Here is a 22,440-nt window from a genome sequence, read left to right on the forward strand (position 1 = left end):
TCACTGTTAATAAGGCGTGTTGATTTTGTTGTACTCTTGAGCTAATGTTACTAGATGGAGATGTCTTTTTTACAAATATAGCAATTTAGACCTATTGTCATTATGAAAATCATCAATCCATGCAACTACCAACACATGGGGTCAATCATGTTGCAGTTCCATTTGTTTGATTAGGATGGTATAAGAAGGAAGAAATAATAAAGATGATAATCAAACATTTTAGTTATAATGTGGTATCAATATAAAATTATACTATGCGATATTGATTTAGATGATAATCCTTTTGTATATGATGATAATCCTTTTGTATATGATAATTTAAATCATATGAAACAATCACTTTTTTTTCTAGTTCATACGCTTCGAGAAAATGTCAACCTATAAATGCATGTACTTTTGCAATTAGAACCTCCGATTTTCATGCCAAAGTACACTTGTACCACCTAGATCATTTATCAATCAATTGAAACTCCAAGTGATTCTTCATGTGTTACTTGTAGAATCAATATAGGTTATAACGCAATTCTTTTTTATGAATTTATAATATAGACCATTCAATTATCCTCAAAACTCTTGTAGTTGTATAGGACTCTTAAAATTTGACATCTTGTACCAGGTTGTTGATTACCAAGTATAAATACAATGCCCTTCAAAAAAACTCCACATCCTGTAAATATTTTTTAAAAAGTTACAATGAGGCTTGCGAAATTTAAGGTAAAAGGGACTTAAACAAAGAGTTCATTGCCAAAATCAGAAAAAGATCCACCACAATGTGAAAGCATGGCTTTTCCAAGAAAAAAATAGAAGATCTTAATGGAGTTTGATGCTATAGAGTTTGTTTTCCACCTATTCATGATCGAAAGGGAACCCTCTCTATCTTGAGAAATGTGGAATGCACCCTATCTAACCTCTATTTAGTCACCATCTCGTAGTTCCTGTTATATTTGAGAGGTATCCTAAGACAATCGTCTTAATAATGTGCTATTTATTGGATAAATAAATCACTATTTGAGTGTACATTCTCTATGTATTTGATTAACTCTTAAACTCAATTAGCATGAGAGAAATTGTAATTGGATTACAATTAGTGGGTATCTCTACATGTGTAATTATGTACGTATTGGAATATTCCCTAGTCGATGAATTGATAAAACTAGACATCATTGATTCTGTAAGACTAACATATGTTAGACTCCCTGGTTTAACCATGCAGCCGATCCTAATTGCTGGAAACAGTAGGATGTTAAGAGTTAACATATGAATATTGATTAAGGATAATTAGTTCATCAGAAGTGACCTGCCACAAGACTTCATGCGCTTCTATATATATCTATAAAGATCTCATTACAGATCGAGTGCAAGTTTTCTTCAACTTGAGGTATTCAAGTCATCTTGGTCATAGAAACTTATATTTTGACATCTTAAGCAAACGTCTCTACGAAAGTGTGGACCTGAGATAATTGGGTATAAGTAGAAGTGTCTGAAGGTGATTGAGTAGAGGATTCACCATTTTTTTATTAGGAAATGTATACTCTATGACCATTTGTTAGGATTATTACTCGTAAGTTTTTGGCCAAAGTAGAAACTGTAACGACTCGGCCCGTTCTTACTTGGTTACCAGATTCAAGGAACTTTAGTACTTTAGCCTGCAGGTCTAGAGTTCGAATCTGGAGAAGGCAAAAATCCACTGGGCAGGGGTGGAAAGTCCTAGTAGGTAACGGCACGGTCGATGGTCGACGGCCCATGACCCATAGAGAAATAGGGGTCGGGATCAGTAGAATTCCCACGGGCGAATGGGCCGGATCGTTACAATAAAAAGGCGTCAAGGGGAAGGACAAGAAAGCTATTGGAAAAAAAAAATACAAGCTGTCAAGGGGGTCCAGAAGGAATTATGGAATGCGTTCCTTCACTTACAAGCAATCATAAAGGGCATCCACAGGAGTCCCCCGTGAAGCAGTGGTGGGCCACAAAAATCCCAAGAATTCAAACCTTTAGTACTGGAAATGGATTGAGCCCCAGGGAGCCATCCATTATCCTAAAAAGAATCTACTGAGTCAGCACCAACTCAGCGGTGCTAAATAATTGTCCTTCAGCATCGACTTTCGGTGCTGAAAATAATTAGGAATGATTATCAAATGCTTCTGCCAGCATCAGCTTTTTTCTTGCATTTTTCCTGGGTCTTTGTCCATATCAGATGATGATGGCGATGAGTCAGGCTTCCCACCATCTTCTGCTGCAACGGGATTACAAAATTCCTTTGAGGGATATGGAAGTACTTCTGATGAGGTGGATGGTATTGTATCTTGTTGTGTCAGATACTATAAATAATCCAGATAACCATCTTCTTCTTCTTCATCATAAGCAGCAAACATGTCCTGATTTGATTCAGGAGTTAGGCATAGAACTTCCGCAGGGATTATGGAAGCTCTTTCTTGCATAAAGGTTCGTAGTTGAGTCTGAGGATCCAATTGTTGCTCAAGCGCCTGGTTGAATAGGCCACCCCCGGTGAGCCTTCGTGCAGTTCTTCTGATCGCCTGTTGTGCGTTGTATCTCCTTCTTTGGTTTTGGCGATAGTCGCGAATTTGATCCTCAAATAAGGGTGCTCCTTCAATTCCAATTCTCCTTGTAATTGTAGTGACGAGAGGATTTTGTCTTGAAGCCATTTAATTCTTCTTTGCTTTCGCCTTTTCTTCCCTGAGGATTTCAAAAGGATCTTTAAATATTAGCAGCTTACCCTTCTTTTCAACTTGCTTTGGCTCTCCGATCTTTAAGTTGTTGATTTTATCAGTTAGGCCACTCAGAACATCGTCAGGTATAGTAGCAGCTATTGGTGCTTTAACTTCTATTTTCTTTATGTGTTCTTCAAGACTTTCAAGTTTCTCGAGGATGGTCACCAGTAACTGTATCTGGGTGTTGGCTTGTTTGATGGCGGCAACAGTTCCAGATGTTGGTCCACTATATTCTTTTGATCTGCAGAAACCAAGTGTTGGTGCCTCAATATTTTCTGTTGCTTGTAGAGCTTCTTTGTAACTTGATGTAGCCTGTGTATTGATGTAGCTCATGAAGAAGTCCACGCTTCTAGTTTGTGGAGTAGGGTCTCCACCCGTTTATGTTTCTATTGTAGATCTTCTGATATTTTCAAGGCTCGTTCTTCAATAAGCTTGGCCTGCTCTACAATTTTTAATACAAGGTCCTTGACTTGTCTTTCAGTCAATGGATGATTCTCAATAATTTCTTGTGTTAGGTTCTGTATTGCTTTTGCTAATCTTTGGTTGTCTATTTTTACTGTCTGCAATTCTTCTTGTATTTGTTTAAAGTTTTTGAGATGTACTCTACAAGAAGACAAACTTTGTCGTAGATAACTGAAAGGTTATGAGCTAGTTCTTTGTTTGTTGGCTTTATTTCAGCAAGATCAAAATACTCAAGGTTTGAGGTGTGAGACTTGGTGTACCACTCCTGAATAGCTTCCTCCCATCGTCGTGACATCAATAAAGACTTACTAATAGTAAACCTCCCTATTCTTAATCTCAATAACTACCTTGCGGTGGTCTTATTAGGTCCAACCTCTGTGCCACCCTAGGGGTAATTCTAGGAAATTTTCAGGTGTTACTACCCTCTTTCTGCTATTGCTTCAGACACACTCAAGGTTATAGTTACTCAAGGTCTGCTATCTTTCAACATGCTTACAGCTTACTAGGCTTCAGTTTGCTTCTTTTGCTCATGCATGTGTGCCTTTGGGCTTACTATGGCCTCCTGCCGTACTGCCAAGTTAGGACGTGCCCTTTTGCAAATAAGCTAGTGAAAACCTAGGTTGCCTTATCATAGATTTATCCTTGCAGTCCTTATGGTAAGCTTTAACCTTTAGGATACAAGTTTGTTTAGGGTTTTTCAGTATTCGGTATAACGATCAACAGTTGCAATCCCCTATCCTGAAATTCTAACCAGTTGATATCGGTTCAAGTGCTATGGGTAGGAATTAAAAAGGATTTTTATTTCATCACAGGGACCTCTTACCAGTGAGTATCTTGAAGAAGGTTTCTACTCAGCCATGAATACTTAGAACAAGCTTTGATACCAAAAATAATAACGCAAAAACGTCTTCTAAATTTCAAACAAAGATAAATACAATAGAACTAGCAAAAGAAAATGTACAGACTTTGCTCAAAACTTAGGAACGAGAACTTACTTAGGACTCTTGGACTCTTTCTTAAAGTGAGGCTTGTAGTGAGAAGCACTTGATGCCTCGCAATAAGATTTCTAAGGACTTAAATAGAGAGGGGGAAGAGGAATCGGGTGCTCATTGGGCCCCATCGACGTTCCATCTTTCCTTCCATTAGTCGTCCTTTATAGTAGAGGTTAACAAACAAATAACAAAAGTTTAAACGAATAATTTGCATAGAGACAATAAACTTACCTAATGACAAACTTATTTGATAGATGTTCAAAAAGATGTTTATGTTAATAATCAAAATGTCGTACACAACTAAATGATATAATCCACATGCACAAAAATTAAATTAAAGAAAATTCTTAGAGAAGAATAATAATTGCAGTCATTACAAAAAAAAAGAATTGCAAGTAATAAATTAACTCTCACAATATGAAATATAAAAAAAAAAGACAAGAAATATATTGCTAAATGAATGAATACAAGGTTATCTCAAATAATAGGAAATAAATATTTTAAACACTTGTTATGAAAGAAGATTAGAAAACAAAATAAATATTGAAGACATGGTCTCCACACATCAACATGACATTTGATAATTCAATGGCAATACACAAACTGAATACAAGCCACATCATAAGGCAATTTTATAAAAATAAAGTAGATACTAACAAAGACACCTTAACAGACTAGAAAATAAGAAATGTAAAAAATATATATAAAAAAAATATCACAAGGCAGTTTATCAAACAATTTCTCACCTTTACCAAACAATGGCATGAAACATTTCTCAAACAATCCATCATTATATTGAATCATGCCATTGGCATTGGAAAACTCATTAGCTCAAAAATTTCACTACAATGTGTAAAATGATTGTGTTCACCACCACGTCATACTATAGATTTAAATATTATAACAGGGAGACATAAGGAGTTTCATTGCCTATTGCCAATTATTGTTTAATTAAATATGTCAAAATCAAAGATAAGGAACTCAATGGTATTATAGATAAAGTGATTCAAAATAGATAGTTCAGGAATTCAATCTTAATATAAACAAACTAAGGTTAAAACTAAACAAGAGCTAGACCCATATTGTGAATAGGCAAAACAACCAGCATCAATGTAGCTATGAGCGTAGTGGAAAATTCAGCAGTTTGCATACATTTGAGAATAAAATAACAATATGCCCATGTAACTCTTCACATATCAACAATAAATCCCTATCATTGATCATGGTTAGATTATCTGATCGATAGAGCTAGGTTATGTGGTTTACCTATGCCTTAATTTTATGAATGCATCAAGTAAGTGCCACTTTATTTTTTCCATTCAAATAGCAGATCCACAAGTTACAATGATGAATCAAGGCTGCAATTGAGATGGCTTTGCAACCACACCATCAATAGCCATATTTGGCACATGATCATAGCTCATCTATTATTCATTATGAAACTATCATTAAGTAGTCATTGATACTTGTACAATTGTACCCAACTTTGTATGAAAACATAGCAACCCCATTGTAGTGAGAATACAATTTCTAATGTTCTGCAGTTTCCTCATAACAACAATGGAAAACACAATTGGAATTGTCAAGAGGCATAAAGTGAACCAATGGCCAGCATATACAATATAGATATCTTTAAGTCAAAAAATGTCACTTGTAATTCAAATATAGAGATAACAAACTTGCTCGTGGCCACTTGGTCAAACTCACTATTGCATTTTATTTGGATGAATTAGATTCCAATGATACAAGGTTAACAAAAAAGAAGGGATTGTTGGATTAAGTGGAGCAGTCAATGATATAAGCATTTGCAGTGTTCAAGATGATTTAGCTAATGAGTGTTGGCTCTACAATCAAACAAAATATTAACACTGAACATATGGTGAGGGGAATGGCTGCATTACCTAAAGAAATGTTTAGGGAATCGAATTTCATGAGTGTTTCTCATGAAAAATCCTAGCAACATACTAATCTCCTTAACCATTAAAAGTGAGTTCTTTTTCCTAAAGAACTTCCCCACATATTTATTGCACCAAAGTATAATAGTGCTGCAACAGCTTCACCATTAGGGGACACGGACACAAGTGATACAGGTATATATGTAGTTGTGTTTGCCTCGGAGATTATGATGACTGCAAACAATAGTTCAGAGATATATATATCACTTACAGGTTACAACCTTCTTGATTGAATACTTCTTCTTTTCAGGTATATAGCAAACTGAAAATTTTATGGAACAATTAACAACCATATTTATTACAAAGAAGGATTCATAATGGTAACTTGTCAATTAGGTAGTTAAGTTTGCCTTGGAGATTAAAATGACCATGAATAATAAATAGATCTCTCTGCCACCCATATAGAATTAGGCAGTTATGTTTGCCTCAGAGATTACAATGACTATCAACAAATAGATCACACACACATATACACATATATGTATATTCCAAATACAGATTACAACCTTCTTGATTAATCCTCGTCTTTTCCACATATATAGAAAACTGAAACGTTTATGAATGGATTAACCATATTTAATACAAAGAATGGCTCAAAACAATAACTAATAAATTAGGTAGTTATGTTTGTCTTCGAGATTACAATGACCTTGACCAATAGAACTACTGAAATTAAAATCACTAAAATGCAAGTACATTGAACAGAAATTAAAAAAAAAAAAAAAGAACCAGTAAAAGTAAACCTGCATATTTGCTAGCACTCTACAAAAGTGATCTTTTTTAAAATAATATTATAATACTTGGAAAAAAGAATGACTTACTCAGAACCAATAGAGAGCTTAATAAGCATCATTATCCTATTCTTCATGGAATCATAAGCACTGAGAAAACCACTATGAACCTGACAAATTGAAAAAAAAAAAATTAAATGATTTTAAAACAAATAGAATAAACATATTTCATAGATTGATATAAGACTAGCATAAATTTAAAAGATTGAACTTTCAGCACTCAGCCTCCCAAGGTTGAGACTATATGATTTGATGGGAAATGGAAAATCAGAGCACTAAATCATGTAACAATTATTCATATCTTCTCTCTATCAAAGCTCAAATGTCTAATATAGCTAATACGAACAAACTTATTAACCTTTAATTTTAAATCAGCTCAAATCCTTTCATTTAAATTAAATTGCAATATAGAGAATTCTAGTCGTAGTATCCTTGGTTTGAAGGAATCAATAGCATTATTTCCATTTTTTTCCTCTATATATCCATTTTTTTCCTTCTATATACCGATTTCTTTCTTTGGTATCTTGCATGTATTGAATCGTGGGGCATTAAAAAAGAAAATCAAACGTAATCATTATTCTATGTGATTTACTTCCCAAATCAGGAGAGAAAAAAAGTGATACTAAAGAACATGGCTATGTCTACTTCAGAGATTTTAGGGTAATATATGAACAACTAATAAAAAAACTATTCTATAAATCATTAGAATATGTAAACAACACATAAGAACCTACACAAGAATTACACTTGTATATATAAAAAATAGAAAACTAAGAATATTTTAAGCTCTTATCCAACGGGAAGTAGCATTAGGTCCGTTCGTAGATCCTTCCATTTTGACTGACAAATAACACAATTTCACATGCATGTTCCATAGTACCTGTCAACATCAAAAACCATCTAGCAAGAGAAAACAATGGAGATTTCATTAATTAATCCCCGAAAGGCAACGACTAATCTTTTACGCAATGAAGCACACCATATGGCCACCTACAAATCCTTATTTATTAATATTTTATACACAAAAATAAGATACATTTACTATCCATTTTAATCTGAAATAGATGATAATCATGTCTTTGAATAAGTAGAAGATATAAATATACAGTTGCAAATGCACCTGTGTATCAGTGGAGGGGTTATCAAGATAGCAGATCTTCTCGAAGTCAGATTTAATCAAACTACTATGTCCCAATGAAGTGGCAAGCATTGCCTAGGCTTGCATAGCACGTCAGCACCTGAAAAAAAACACTCTCATCTTGTCGGCTTTTTGCATTCTCAATGCAACTCTTTCGGTAGCTACATTTCCTATTTCATTTTGAAAATCTTCCACATTTTCATCATCAATCTTGGAGATGTCTTAATTATTAACATTGCTACAATGACAGTAGATCCTTTGTTTACAGAGTATGAGCCAAATATTGTCTCTGTTTGACTTAGTACATCTTTTGATATTTTATTTATGTCTAAAACTGAATACTTTGGAACCATTAGTTATAGATGATTGGCCATTCTTTTTCTCATCATCATCCACTTCTTCAGGTGTTGCTAATCCAGGTTCTATATACTCTTTTTTCTGCAATTGTGCGCAATTGTAAGCTGACCTTGTTTAACATATCAAATCCATCCCAAAACTTAATCTCAGGAAGTTAAAAGCCTAGCTTCAGGCAAACAACCGGATTAATACTATCTGCAAAAGTTCTCCAGAAATACTCATCTGGTGGATCAGATCTAGCATCTTGTTTTTCAAAGGGCCATCTTCCTTCGACAGTTTGGAGAGCAACAGAGGTGACTTCTTTCTCAAAGTTTAAGTAATTTATGAAGCCACCTGAAGATTGTGAACTGCTATCTTGCTGCAGCAATGTGGATGAACCAGGAAACTTATTTGTTTCAATGTGTTCTGAACCAACATTATCACTGTTGGATGAGGAAGGTTTGTCAAGATAAGTATATCTGAATGTGTTTAATTGCCCAAAGGTAGTCTACAAACTGACTAACGTTAATACCCTGAGAACCAAAGACCAGTCTTACAGCAGATCCATAGTTGCTTTTCATAAGCATATCTGACAAAAAAAGATATTCTCCACAATTGTTTATCTTTTTCAATTTCATCACAGCTCTTATAAATAATCTGATAATAGTCATTAATTGGATAACCTTAAAAACTACACATAATAGATGGGCAATAATCCACAAGAAACACCCATAACAAACGAGAACTGTCGGAGAAAGATATGGCCTAGCTTTAAAGAATAGAAACTCTTCTATAAGTAGAGAAGAAAAGGTACACGTCTCATAGGAACAATTTAATTTTGTCTAACAAAACAGAACCCCTCATTCCTCAAATTGGAACAAAGATATGGATTATATCCAACTTAAAATGATATTGTTTCAATCTTTCACTACAACGATACTGTTTTAGCACTATGTTGATGTTCCAACTTATGGTACCATTGGAGAATTGAAATGAGGAGGAAGGTGACGAAAAAGAAGAGAATACAGTATATACCTAAGTTCAGACTTTGTGTTTAGTCTGAAAATTGTATAATTTTGACATTGTGTTGTATGAATATAAGCTAAAAAAAACATAACAAATACTATTCTAATTTGTATACATTCCAACATGAAAGACTTAAGACCAGACACCAAGCTTAAGTCCAGGATGGTTGAGTCCTGGCGAGAAGTCCAGTTGGGTCCGTAAGGCCTGACAACTGGCTGAAGACCAAGTTGGTTGAGACTTGACAAGAAGACCAGGATGGCTGAGTCCTGGTGGAAAGACCTGGTGGGTTAAGAAGTCAAGTAGAGCTGCACGAGGTAAGTGAGGTAAGTCACTGGAGGAGTGATCCGATGAGGACAAGTCCTATTTTAGGACGCTAGGCGTTGTTGGGTTGCAAGGGTGCAAACATAGTCCCACATTTAAAATACATGGGAAAGATCATGGGTTTAAAAGGATGGAAAGTATCTCCATTGGCATGAGACCTTTTGCGTAGAGCCCAAGAGCAAAACCATGAGGGCTTAGTCCCAAAGTGGACAATATCATGCCATTGTGGAGATACAGACATTCTTTTGGACCCAACAATTGGTATCAGAGCGAGGTCGCTCTTCACCGGACTAACCGCCGGATGAGCCATGATCCAGATCTAACCATGTGGGGACCCTCGGGGAAAGCAAAGGAAGTAGGGGAGGCTTGGACCATGAGGGACATGACAGCCGGACCATGAGGGATATGGCAGCCGGACCATGAGAAATGGCATCCGGACCATGAAAAATGACAGCCGGACCATGAGAAATGGTAGCGGAGCTTCCAGTGGTCCTTTGTTTGAGGGGGGATTGTTGGGTTGCAAGGGTGCAAACATAGTCCCGCATCTAAAACACATGGGAAAGATCATAGGTTTAAAAGGATGGAAAGTATCTCCATTGGCATGAGACCTTTTGGGTAGAGCTCAAGAGCAAAACCATGAGGGCTTAGGCCCAAAGTGGACAATATCATGTCATTGTGGAGATACGGATATCCTTTTGGACCTACAGGCGTGGTCCAACTTAAGCCCATTTTGGTGACACTAGGTTGAGGCCTGGTTAGATCCTGGTCTGAGTTTGGACAAGATCTAATTAACTTTGAATTTTATCCTATTTTAGTCCAAATAAAATATGGTAACTTTGTTTTGTAGAATTTACTTTACTTGGACTAACATGAGGTTACAGGGATCTTTTTGTAAAATTATTACTCATTTAAATGTTACTTATCTAAAGAATACTTGCTAGCCACTGAGAGAATTTTATTTAATTAAAATATTTTTTCACTTGGTTAAATGAAGCCACGTTGATGGATCTATTTAAATTTAATTCCACTATTTGCTAAAAGTGATAAGGATAGAAATTAAGCCTTTTGATAAGGTAAAGATGCATGCACGACCAATTCTTATCGTGATTAGGCTTCGATACCTTGAATTAAAGCAGGATAAGGATAAAGCTTGAAGCCTTGACTATCAAGATAAAGAATTCGGCCAACTTAATAGGATCAGGATGAGCCCAAGATCTCCTATTTAAGTTGGCCGAAACTTCTTCAGTGCGATGATTGAACAACTGCTTTCAATCAATCCGAACAAGTGCAAAGGAGCAAAAAGTGTGCTTAATAATTTATTCGATCAAGCTTCAACAACAAGTCTTTTTCTTCTGGTTACTTCTTCAATACGACAACGTCTACTTGCTGTCGAAAGACAATTCTAACACACGAAGCTAATCAACAATCTACAAAAGTGTTTGGTAACATTGTTTTTACTGCTTGTACTTAATTTATAAATAGGAAGTGTGAGGTTATCACACTTCCTATCCTTTGTATTCGAATCTCTCAACCGGGAGTTTTTGCCGGTCGAGGATTATAGTGGATTGCCCAACGCAAAGGTTCGAGGAACCTGGGCCTTCGAGTAGGAGTCACCGAAGGCTCCGAACGAAGTAAAATTGTTCTGTGTTCTTTTGTGTGCATTTCCCGCTTCGTATTTCTTATTTTTTGTTGCATGCTTTTCAAAGGTCAAATTTTCTAACACTGGTTTTAAACGAACGAATTTTTAAAAAGCACGTGATTCACCCCCAGAACAACTTTTTGTTCTCTTAAAGATTTTTTGTTTTATGTGGGATTTTTATGTGGGATACAGTGTGATCCTATCTATCAGAAACAGAAGATAGGATCTGGGACGGAAGGATTCGAACCTCCGAGTAACGGGACCAAAACCTGCTGCCTTACCGCTTGGCCACGCCCCATTTTTATCCTTTGGCACTAGTAAAGACTACTAGTCTTATTAGTTAACGTGCACTCGATCTTACAGGTACAACCTGAAAAATCTTAGCTAGATGTATATCTAGAGGAAGGGTGTCATAGACATAATCCAAATGATGCATTTGCTGCTCTTGGTTGGTGGAAGCTTAATACAACAAATTTCCAGTATTGTCAACTTTGGCTAGAGATATATTAGCAATACCCATTACCATAGTAGCTTAAGAGGCAACCTTTAGTGCTGGAAGTCGTGTTGTTGACAAGTATCGTGCTTCTTTAGCTCATACAACAGTAGAAATGTTGATGTGCGGTGGAGATTGGTGTTGAAAACGACATGGAATAACTAAAAAGACTAAGGTATGATGTTAAAATATTTTATTTATATTTTTGCTTCAAATCAAAAAGTATATTTAAAAACTAAATGATATATTTTATCTTTATTATTGCAGGTTGAAAACCAATATTTGACAATTGATTTACCTATAGATTAAATTGATAATTAGAAGCTGACCAGTTATGCCACTGATTGAGGTATAAATTTAATTTGTAGCATTTTACATTTGAGTTTATTAGTAGTGTAATCACTCATACATTTTATTTTTTAAATTTTGCACAAATTAAAGAGTTGGAGCCATGGAAGTTGAAAATTATTAAACTTTTACTTATTATGTATTTTGGCATATATATTATGTCACATAATATTTTTAATTTGTGTCCACTGATCAAGTTGTGGACAACTCCTAGTCTTTCCATTGTGTGCTGAACCTTGAAGTTGTTTTTTTGAATCTTGACACATTGAATGTGACTTTTGGTGTCTAATGGATTTTCTGAACCTAAATGACCTCTGTTATGGTGGTTAGTGAGATCTGATCTGTGAGTGTTTGAATTGGTTTTCTAGGCTGGTAGCAATGGTCATGTTCAATTTTTCTGTTCTCATTAGCTGATCCTATTGATTTAGCAATGTTTGGAAAAAAATATTTATATAAATTATTGAGATCATTGTTTTATTTGACTGAGTTTTAGTTCTTGTGATTTTCTAACGAACACATTCTACTTATTTTGTGTGCTTCTCTTGTGATTTCTGCCAAAGTGGAATTCTGGAGCGACAAGTGCTTGGTAACTTTGTTTCTGCACAGTATGTAGGTACAATAAATTCATCTCTTCCTGAATTTACTGTGTTTCAGTTTCATTTCGAGTTTCTTCCATTAAGTTGACTTTTATTTTGTGTATCTACACAGGAACATTTTTACTTTATATCAAAGTTTTTCTGGTTCAAGATTCCTGAAGATTTGATGAGGGTTGTTTGATGTTTTCCCTTGTGTGTGTTGTTATGCATGCTGTGTGTGCTCTTTTGCCAAAATGTTGTTTTGGTTGATATGGGGTTATCAGTGTGCGTTGCTTTCTTGCTTGGTTGTTGCTTGTTGTGTGTGTTTGATTTCAAATTCGTTTTCCTTCACGTTTGTTGATATTCTCATTAGTGACTTCATTCCGTATGTGTTGCCAAGTTTTTTATCAACTAAAAACCTCTTTTGTTTCTGTAAAAGGAGAGCACGCAGAGGGAGTAATGACTCTACTTCTATAGCTGAAACCCTTGCTTGGTGGAGGCAGCACAATCACCAGCATGGTGGTTTCCCTAATGTCGAAAAGCAAGTTCAAAAGTCACTTGCAAAAGGTTCGAAGAGAGGGTGCATGCGAGGTAAAGAAGGCCTAGATAATGCTAATTGCAGATATCGTGGTGTAAGACAACACATAATTTATGTATGTGTTGTCTAGGTTTCATTATATTTTGTATTTTTATTGTTGTGTTGTATATTTTTATTTTATCTATGTTATGTGTTATCTAGGTTTCATTCTGTTTTATATTTTTATTTTGTCTATGTTATGTAATTATTGTGTTGTTTAGGTATTATTTTTATTGTGTTGCACATAATTTTAGTATGAATATAATCAAATTTAGGTTTGAATAATTTGAATCGAATTCGAATAATTTAAAGCATTTCGAATTAAAGTTTGATTCTACTCGAATTAAGGTTCGAATAATTCAAATCGAACTCGAACTTGAATCATATTTCGAATCAAACTCGAGCCAAAATTATTGATATTTTCGAGTTTCGAATCGAATTTGAATATCATATATATATGTTTCGAGCTTGAATTCGAATATCAATATTTTTATATTATTCGATTCGATTCGACTCGTTTGCACCCCTACTCGTAATCATCCTAATCCTTTGGCAGGACTCGCACGCTTGAAAGTTTTTGTCATCTTCTGAGGTTGGAATGGCCGAAGGAAAGCTGAGTAACCGAGATGGTTGAGGTCGGGATGGCCGAGACAAGGTCCGAGTGATTGAGATGGTCGAGATCGGGATGACCGAGATAGGGGCCGCTTGACTAAGTCAGTGCACCTAAAGTTGACTATTGACTTTCTGACTTGACACATCAACCTGCCTCTTGACCTTTGATATCACATAGGACTAATCAGGATCCACCACATCACAGGTTATTGTGATTTTGTATATGTTCTAACACTCCTTAAGTGGAAGCATATATATCGATCCATGTTAGCTTGTTTGAAAATGCAAAAGGAGTTCTATGAAGAGAAAGTAAGATTGTGCAAACACTTGTAAAGATAAGGAAGACGACACACTAGTGCAACAATTGGTAAACTTTGATGACAAGGACTTGTATATAGGGAAAATGGAAACTTGTGGTGCAACATATGTATGGTTTTAATATGGCTACAACATGTAAGGTGTCTGAGCATAATTTGAACACTGGAAGAAGCCTGAGACTTAGTTCATAATGTTCTTCCTAGATTAATTAGAGTCTTGCAACTCAATTCGAACTTCTTTTTTTTTCCTGTCAAGTAAGGTTGACTGTACTGAAACTGAATCAGTATTGCTGAAGAAACTCAGGATTATTAATGTTTCTCTAATATGGACTTCAAATTCTGGATTAACATCCTGAGATTTGCCGTTTCATGGTTCATATGTGCTGATAGTATAATTATCTTTTGAACAAAGTCTTCATTTCTAGATTCACTAATCATATTGGAAGAATACTTGGTAATGAAACTTGACAACTTTACACATCCATCTGCAACCAAATTATGGTTTTAAGATCATAGGATGATCATGAAGCTATGCTTTGTGAACTTTAGACTGAGTGTTGAGGTCTAGTCCTATTCTTATACTAAACCTATGATCATTATTATTTTGGAAACAATCTTTCGGTTGCAAGTGATGTATTTGTTGAACTAAGTTATCCAGGTCAAAATTTCTCAACTACATGAAGTGTTTGATCTTAATTTAAGAAAACTCAAGTACTACTCATAATCAGGATTACAATCTTAACTGAGTGGCTGCCTTGCAGACTATAGGAAATCAAGTCATGGCGAAAATCATGAAGAATAAGCATGCTCCTCCCAGGGAGGGACCGATCTTCTTAAGGACTATCCTGAGCTCTAGCTCAATCCAAAGAATATGTTTTTTTATTATTTGTTCTTATTGAGATCATCTCGTGGATCCGTCATCAGCCATCCAGCATCAAGGTTGACCTCGTGAGGAAGAAGAAGAGGAGCTCCGGGACCTCTGCATGCAATATATGGATGTTCCATCCCCTCGTAGACTTGTCACCAGCCACGCAACACCAAAGTTGATCTCGTGAGGAAGAAGAAGAGGAGGAGCTCCGGAACCTGCAAGCACCAACACAATAAGAAGGAAGGCCAGGGGTGTCCCTAGCTCGACCACTCCGATGTTTAAGTCAGTCACTGAGGAAGAAAAAGAAGAAACAACTTGAAAGAAGAAGCGGATTTGAAGATTGTGTTATTGTGTACATGTGCATGCAATATGTCAAACTCTCCTTCTGTGCAACGTATTCAGATAAGTCATCTTCCTTCTGTCCGACATGTCCCGAGATCTTTGCAGATTGAGTCATAACACCCATAATATTATCTATTATATAAAAGTTTTTGTAATTTTCCATTCTATAAAAGTTTTTGTTTAATTCCATTCTATAATTTTAGTACTTGTGTTTTTTGGAATTTTTAATTATTTTTTTGAGAAAAATTTCTGATTTGATTTGCTTTTATTAGTAATGTAAATATTTTGTTTCATTTTTAATTTCCATTTTTTTATAATTGAATATAGAAAATAAAATAAAATCATTTTTTAAACACTGTTTGCTTCTACTGAATTCAAACGGTGAACATTATTATTTTAAAATTTTGTTTTTAACAAAATGAAGTTTAGAAATTAAAAAAAATGTTGGCTAAAAGAAAATTTATTTAAAAGGAAATCTCCTTTCTTTCTGTGTATTTATCCAATGAGACAGGTCAAATCGGATCGGATTTTATATCTCCTTCCATTACCCGCCCCGTTTCCTGTAAGGGCGAGTTCATATAATCTAACGGCGACGACATTCTGGCCGGGAAGAGTTGATATAACCGATGGGGGGCGGGGGCGGTGGCGGTGGCGGTGGCGGTGAGTCGTCTTTGTTGTTGCTGCTGCTGCTGATTCTTCTCTGCTTCTATCCGATCTCTGCGGTTTTCTCTTTTGGTAAGTTTTCGTACTTTTTCTCTAGTCTCTTCCCCGGGCAGTGAAACCCTCGCTTACACCCCCAATCGAAGTCCTTGAATCTTGTCGGATGATATGGGTTGTCTTATTCCGGTAGTTTCTGAGATCTGTCTCTGCACATTGCCGGCTATCTCAAATTGGTTTTCACTGGTGTTTTATTTCGTCGTTGTGGATTTTGAATCTTGATTTATTTGCTGGATTAACTTTCGTGGTGTGGATGTGGGTTTGTCTTGATTGTTTACTTTGTTGTGATATTTCTCCCACAATCTTGCTGCTGAGATTTATTTCATTGACTTGATTTTTCACCCTTAATGTGTATGATGAGTAGCTATCTGGAGGGTTGATTTACTTTGGTTGTTTTTTGAAGAATTGGGAGGGAATTCATCGAAGAAACATTTGTATCATTAATTTTATTGAGCAAGGAGGAGTTAGTTTGAATGGTTGAAGTTGAGGATATGGAGTTGTTTGGTTCAGACCTCTGAGTGGGAAAACAAGAACTTCCTGGCGAAATTGTGATCAGAAAGTCCGGGCAAGAGTGGAGCTAAAATGCTGAATAGATACGTTAACTAATGGGTTGAGCTTTGATCTAAGGTAATACATATCATTCCAGATTAGTATGTTAACTAAGGGGTTTAATTCACTCAGCAATCCACTCAGGACAATTATGTTTGACTCAGAGTGAAAGTAACAACTTAGTGTTCCTAAGGAGTAGAATTACTTATTGGAATGATCCCACCAAATGACTCAATTATGTCATTATGTTGTGTCTTCTAAATGGTAATAGCATAGGGTTTGGTTTAGTACTACTAAAGGGTTGAACTTAAAGCACATCCCACTTATAATAATAAAGGGAGACTTTTGGGGATGGTAATAGTTTATAGTTTGGGTGTAGTATTAGAAAAGCTTCAAATTAGCAACATGGCAGCCATAATAACTTATAGTTTAAGTGTAGTTTTAGAAAAGGTTCTAGTTAGTTAAGTCACCCACTTAGAACAATTATCTAGTTTACATGATGTGAGGTATAGCTTTGCGTTGTGGAAGTGTAGCATTATTATTGTATTAGCTGACTTGCTACCTCCCAGTAGTACCAATGTGGTAAACAGAAGGTAAAACAATTAAAATAATTGCATAACAAAATGTGAACTAATAGGAACCCGTGCCCTATCTTGTAGAAAAATAGAGAAAAGGATGAAAGAAATGGGATGGGATGATCACTTCAAGGGGATTGACCTCCAATCTATTTGGGGACCATTTCATGAGCTGAGTTAATGACTCATATTTTTGGGGTAGTGTTTTTTGGATACCTATATAATAAAGTTATTTGGTGGGCTTTGTACAAAGCTAATACCTCATTGGTTAAGCTTATTATTACAAGATGCAATGTTATAGACACCAGCGAACTTATCTTTGATGATTAATTGCCCCATGTGTACAAACATAAACTCATTATTTGGGTTAATGGAATAAGCCGTCTAGGCTACCTATATATAATGTGTTTTTGAAAGGTGATACATCATTGTTCGGATTGAGTATATATCTCATGATAGGCTGGGTCATTAGGCCATTGACTCAAGACAACATGCATGAGAAACCCCACTTTTGCCGATTACAATGTGGACTTCACGTGATGTTAATATCTCTTTGTACAAGGTAAGTCTAGTATTTCTACTTAATTCAGCCTACTTTACATAATGGTATAGCTCATAACTTGAAACTAATTATAGTTACTATGAGTTAAGCTCAGCATGACACCCATTTACAACACCTATGATAGATTTCATGTAAAGCTAATAGCTTAACGCTTGAATTGATTATTGTTTTACTAATAGAATGCACATACTAGGTCACTAAATTACTATACCATAGCACAACAGACATGTGACACACTTCTCACAAAGGTAATAAACTGACTGTTTGGTCTCAATATAGTATTACTCATGGCAAGAGCTCATAAGGCTGCTTGTTCTGGAATATTTTGTGATAAAGATTCAATAAACATAATGATAGCTGACTATTTGATTTGACTATAATATAACTAAAGGGATGAACACACACTATGACCCACTCAACAAATATGTTGAAGATATTATTAAAGGCAATTGATTATTGATTGGGGTGAGTGTAGTATTACTAATCAGTTGATCTTTCCCGCACACACAACAACTATGTGATAGATTTTCAGTGATGGCATTAGCTCATTGTTATATGAATGCACTATGACAACTATGTAAGCAAATTGATGCAGTGGTAGTAGCTAATTGTGTGAACTAATTGAAGTATACTAATCAGTTGAGCTCAATAGGCCACCTATTTATGATCATCACATGATAAATGCCATTTGACAGTTATTGGAAATTGTTGAGTGTATATTTGAATTAAGCCATTTTCTACCTAGTCTAGAAATTACACGGATAGCCTCATCATTTAGAACTAATATTAATAACAGGATAAAAACACGCAAATACATATACTTGTCACAATTAGGATGCAAACATTTTGGAAAATTACTAGATTGCCAAGCTGAATTGTAGTAAAGTTAATGGCTCGCAATTTGTATATTATTTACAAACGGGTTGAGTCCACTATGCTACTCAATGACAATTGGCACATTTTGATCATTTCAGTTACATAGAATATTAATGATGGAATGAGCTCATCAAGACCCACTTGTATGGAAATTAATTACTAGATTTCAAACAAAGATATTAATTAATACTATAAACAAAAGTGGATATGCTAAATATACTCCTTGAATTTAATTCTTTTTAGCTAATGGGCAATAATTCAATAAGAGAAGCATATGAAATTTTGGTTAACTTGGGTTTCTGTATATTCTTTTATCAGTCATCCAAGAGTGGTTTCCTTTGAGCTATTATACTTAATATTCTGTCAAGTTAGCTGTTCCACTTGCTGATTTGGTCATTAATTCAATGAAAAGTATCTGTCTTGGAAATGTTTTCTAGTTTTATTAAAATTCATGTTCCCTTCGATTATTTATAACAGCTCAGTCCACTGGATTGTGTGTTTCTCCTGGTGGCCGCTTCCCCACATTTTCTACCGAAGGAAAACCTCCTAGAAGAGTTAGCAAGGGACCTAAAGATCTTGCATTGTGCAGGATATTTCGGCAGAACACTTGCTGTGATGTGACCCAAACATATCCTGCCTTGCTACTCATACGAAGACTGGCTTCTTCTGGAGAAGCCAGTCAAGAATGTCTACATTTATGGGAACTCTTGGAGTGCTCTATTTGTGATCCACGCATTGGTGTTCAGCCTGGACCACCTGTAATTTGTTCCACATTCTGTGATATGGTTTTTCAGGCCTGCTCGAGTGCATATTTCTCCATCGATATCAAGAGTCAGGTACCTTTTCTGTGCTTGAAGCTACAAAAATTGTAGGTGCTTTAATATAATTGAAGTGGACAGATCTACGTTATATAACTAAGTTGAAAAATGATTAATATAGTTGAATTAGCCTCATGTCCACTGAACCAAATTATTGTATTGTTCAGACATAACAGCAATTGTTAAGTATTTTTGGTATATGACTTGTGTTGTAGGTGCTTTTATATTATTGTGTTGTAGGTGCTACAAAAATTGTAGGTGCTTTTATATGATTGTGGTATGGCCGACCTTGTTTCAAGGGTTAGTTATAAAACATCCATTTATAAGATAGGATAGTTAGACAAGTTGAATCGACTAGAGCTAAAGGTGTGAATGGTGGTAGATAGAAATCACATAAAATTCAAATTAACTAAGAGATTTCAATTATATTATTCCTCCTAGAGTTTAATTAAGGTATAGGACCTATGCAGCAAGCAGATTAGTTGGGACTACAAGGGGTGGTAGACAAAGACCACATAAAACTAAGCTAACTAGGAAAGCTCACTAATATTGCTTTGGACAGAGGTGAACAAAGGTGTAAGATCTATGTATCAGACTGATTGGGACTAACATGACTTATGTTGCTGTAGTGGCAGAATTTAATTAGTTGGGTTTTACATATAAAACATCTTTACCTTCTGCTGATTGAATTAACATTGAATGCAATAATCAACTTTAAATTGGTTTCTTATTCAATTTGTTTTTGTATGTATCAGGCTCTCTTACCATGTGGCTTAAGCGACATTATCTGTGGTAGGGCTTCTCAGTGGGTCTCTAATGGTACAGAGCTCTGCCGCCTTGCAGGTTTCTTGGTTCAGCAAGATTGGCAAAGAGTACAGTCTCTCGATGAGCCATTTTGCTATGGCGGGAAAGCAAGCCTGGAGTCTATTTCTGATTCATGGAAATCTCCAGATTCCAGGTCGCCTGAAGATTTTCAGCAATGGGTGAGAGAAATGCCAATAAGGGAAAAGGTCTTTTGGGCTGTTGGAGGAATGGTTCTCACTGCAGGGCTACTACTAGTAAGGTAGTCTCCATAATAAACTTGACTCAGCGATATAGGGCATTCTCTTACTGGTAGTGAAGCATCAACGTGAATTATTAGGAAAGTAGAATGTATTACATTAACATTGAGAACATAGAAATTGAATTAGAATGTCTCAACTATAGACGACGTGAACTTTAGCCAGTGATCTAAAATTTTTTGATGGGAAAGTACGGTAGGGACAAAGAATTAAACACCAGATAACAATTTAGTAACTTATGGAAACCAGACACTTGTTTGGTCATCATCCAGCCATGTTTGTCTCAACTATTTAGAGCCCCTTCATTCAAGGCTATCTTAGTAGTGAGGTAAGGTACTTGCACGCCACTTGAGTGTCAACCTAATTATGAAAAGTAAGGTCGAGACTCAGTTTCATAGGTAACAACATCTCTCTAATAACTTTGTTTCAGCTGGGATTGGACTCACTTTCCAAACTCAAAGATTGTATCTATGCCAATTGCCACCTTCACTGAAACAAACAAACAAGTTATTATAATCAACAAATTATATACGTTTTTTTTTTCCTCTCTACAAAGACCTTGCTGAATTCCTATAACAATGTTTGCTTGCATTTTTCAGCGTAGAATAGACAACTTAATACCAACCATGAGGCTAATGAGTGAAAGAGGATGGATGACTGGATGGAGATTCATTTATCCATCCACCTGATCGATTTGATGGATGGACGGATGAAGTGAACCATCCGTTCATCCATATGTTCACCTGTTCTATTAAAAGGGTAGAATAATTCAAAAAATAATAATAAAAGACAATTTTACGTTGTTCTGATTTGCATGTATTGATCCCTATGCAGCAAGAGGAGAAGTTACTCGCACCGTCAGAAGCAAGCAGCCATCCGTCGCACAACTAAAAGGCTAGAAGTGAGGATCAACCAGCAGTCTTCGGCTAGAAAGAAATAAAAAATGCAGTTACTCAGCACAATGTTTGGGGTAGATCGAATGTTTCACTAATCAGTGTTGGATATCTTGTTTCTCTGATGGTTGATTCAAACTCATTCGCTTCTGGTGTCTTCCTCGTAGGAATTTGTTAGATGATGTATATATTATTTGAAATTTTTGGCCGGCAGATTTTGGGAAGGATTGCTTTGCTTTGTAAGGACCTGAGCTTCATGTTTTGTGCTCCTCTCTTCTTCGTAGTTGGTTTCTATCAGTATCTTCTAAATGCAAAGTAATTTTCTAACAGTTTGATTTCAAAATTAAAAAAAAAAATAGCATTATACAAGTGGAAGTGAGTGAAATTTTAATTCAATTGAAATAGCCGGTAAAATTTTAATTCATTTCAAATTGAATTAATTTAAAATTTTATTTTTTAACAAAAAATATTAATTATTTTGGTTTCAAAAAATTTTAAAAATTAATTAAAAAAATTAAATTGATTAAATTATTTTTATTAAATAATAAAATATTAAAATATTTTTAATTTTTATTAAATTAATTAAGTTTTTATTTAAAAAGTTTTATTTTTTTTTTTAATCTGTTAGCGATCAAATTAAATCCATTTTATATCAGCTCGATTTTGATGATAAAATTTAAATAGTTCAATTCGATTGAACACGTAGATAATTATTTTTTATTTTACCTTGAAATATTAAACCAATAAATAAATATTTTTATTTGGAAAAAATAAAAAGGACTTAGATCATTTTTATATTAATTTTTTTTACTAATTTACTTAAAATTATTTAAATTTAATAAAAATTAAAACAGCAATTATTTGATAA

General features: G+C 35.1%; 1 protein-coding gene and 1 pseudogene across 1 annotated transcript; one reads left to right on the top strand and one right to left on the bottom strand.

The window, feature by feature from the left end:
- Nucleotides 1–2,663: 2,663 nt before the first annotated feature.
- On the bottom strand, nucleotides 2,664–15,636 carry LOC141821719 (uncharacterized; annotated as a pseudogene).
- A 511-nt stretch (nucleotides 15,637–16,147) lies between these two features.
- Nucleotides 16,148–21,818, top strand: LOC141822017 (folate-binding protein 1). The gene is made up of 4 exons (XM_074709426.1): nucleotides 16,148–16,256; nucleotides 19,278–19,636; nucleotides 20,374–20,681; nucleotides 21,514–21,818. The coding sequence occupies exons 1-4, from the start codon at nucleotides 16,148–16,150 to the stop codon at nucleotides 21,617–21,619; spliced, it is 882 nt and encodes a 293-aa protein (XP_074565527.1). The 3' UTR covers nucleotides 21,620–21,818.
- Nucleotides 21,819–22,440: the final 622 nt, after the last annotated feature.

Source organism: Curcuma longa, chromosome 2, assembly GCF_044706935.1.
Source record: "Curcuma longa cultivar G26 ecotype Majalengka, Jawa Barat chromosome 2, ITB_CL_G26_1.1, whole genome shotgun sequence".
In the NCBI taxonomy this organism is placed as follows: domain Eukaryota; kingdom Viridiplantae; phylum Streptophyta; class Magnoliopsida; order Zingiberales; family Zingiberaceae; genus Curcuma; species Curcuma longa.

Coding starts and splice junctions, on each gene's coding strand:
- LOC141822017 (XM_074709426.1), top strand. CDS start 16,148: ATGGGGGGCGGGGGCGGTGGCGGTGGCGGTGGCGGTGAGTCGTCTTTG. Junction 16,257..19,277: donor CTCTGCGGTTTTCTCTTTTG/GTAAGTTTTCGT, acceptor TATTTATAACAG/CTCAGTCCACTGGATTGTGT. Junction 19,637..20,373: donor CCATCGATATCAAGAGTCAG/GTACCTTTTCTG, acceptor TGTATGTATCAG/GCTCTCTTACCATGTGGCTT.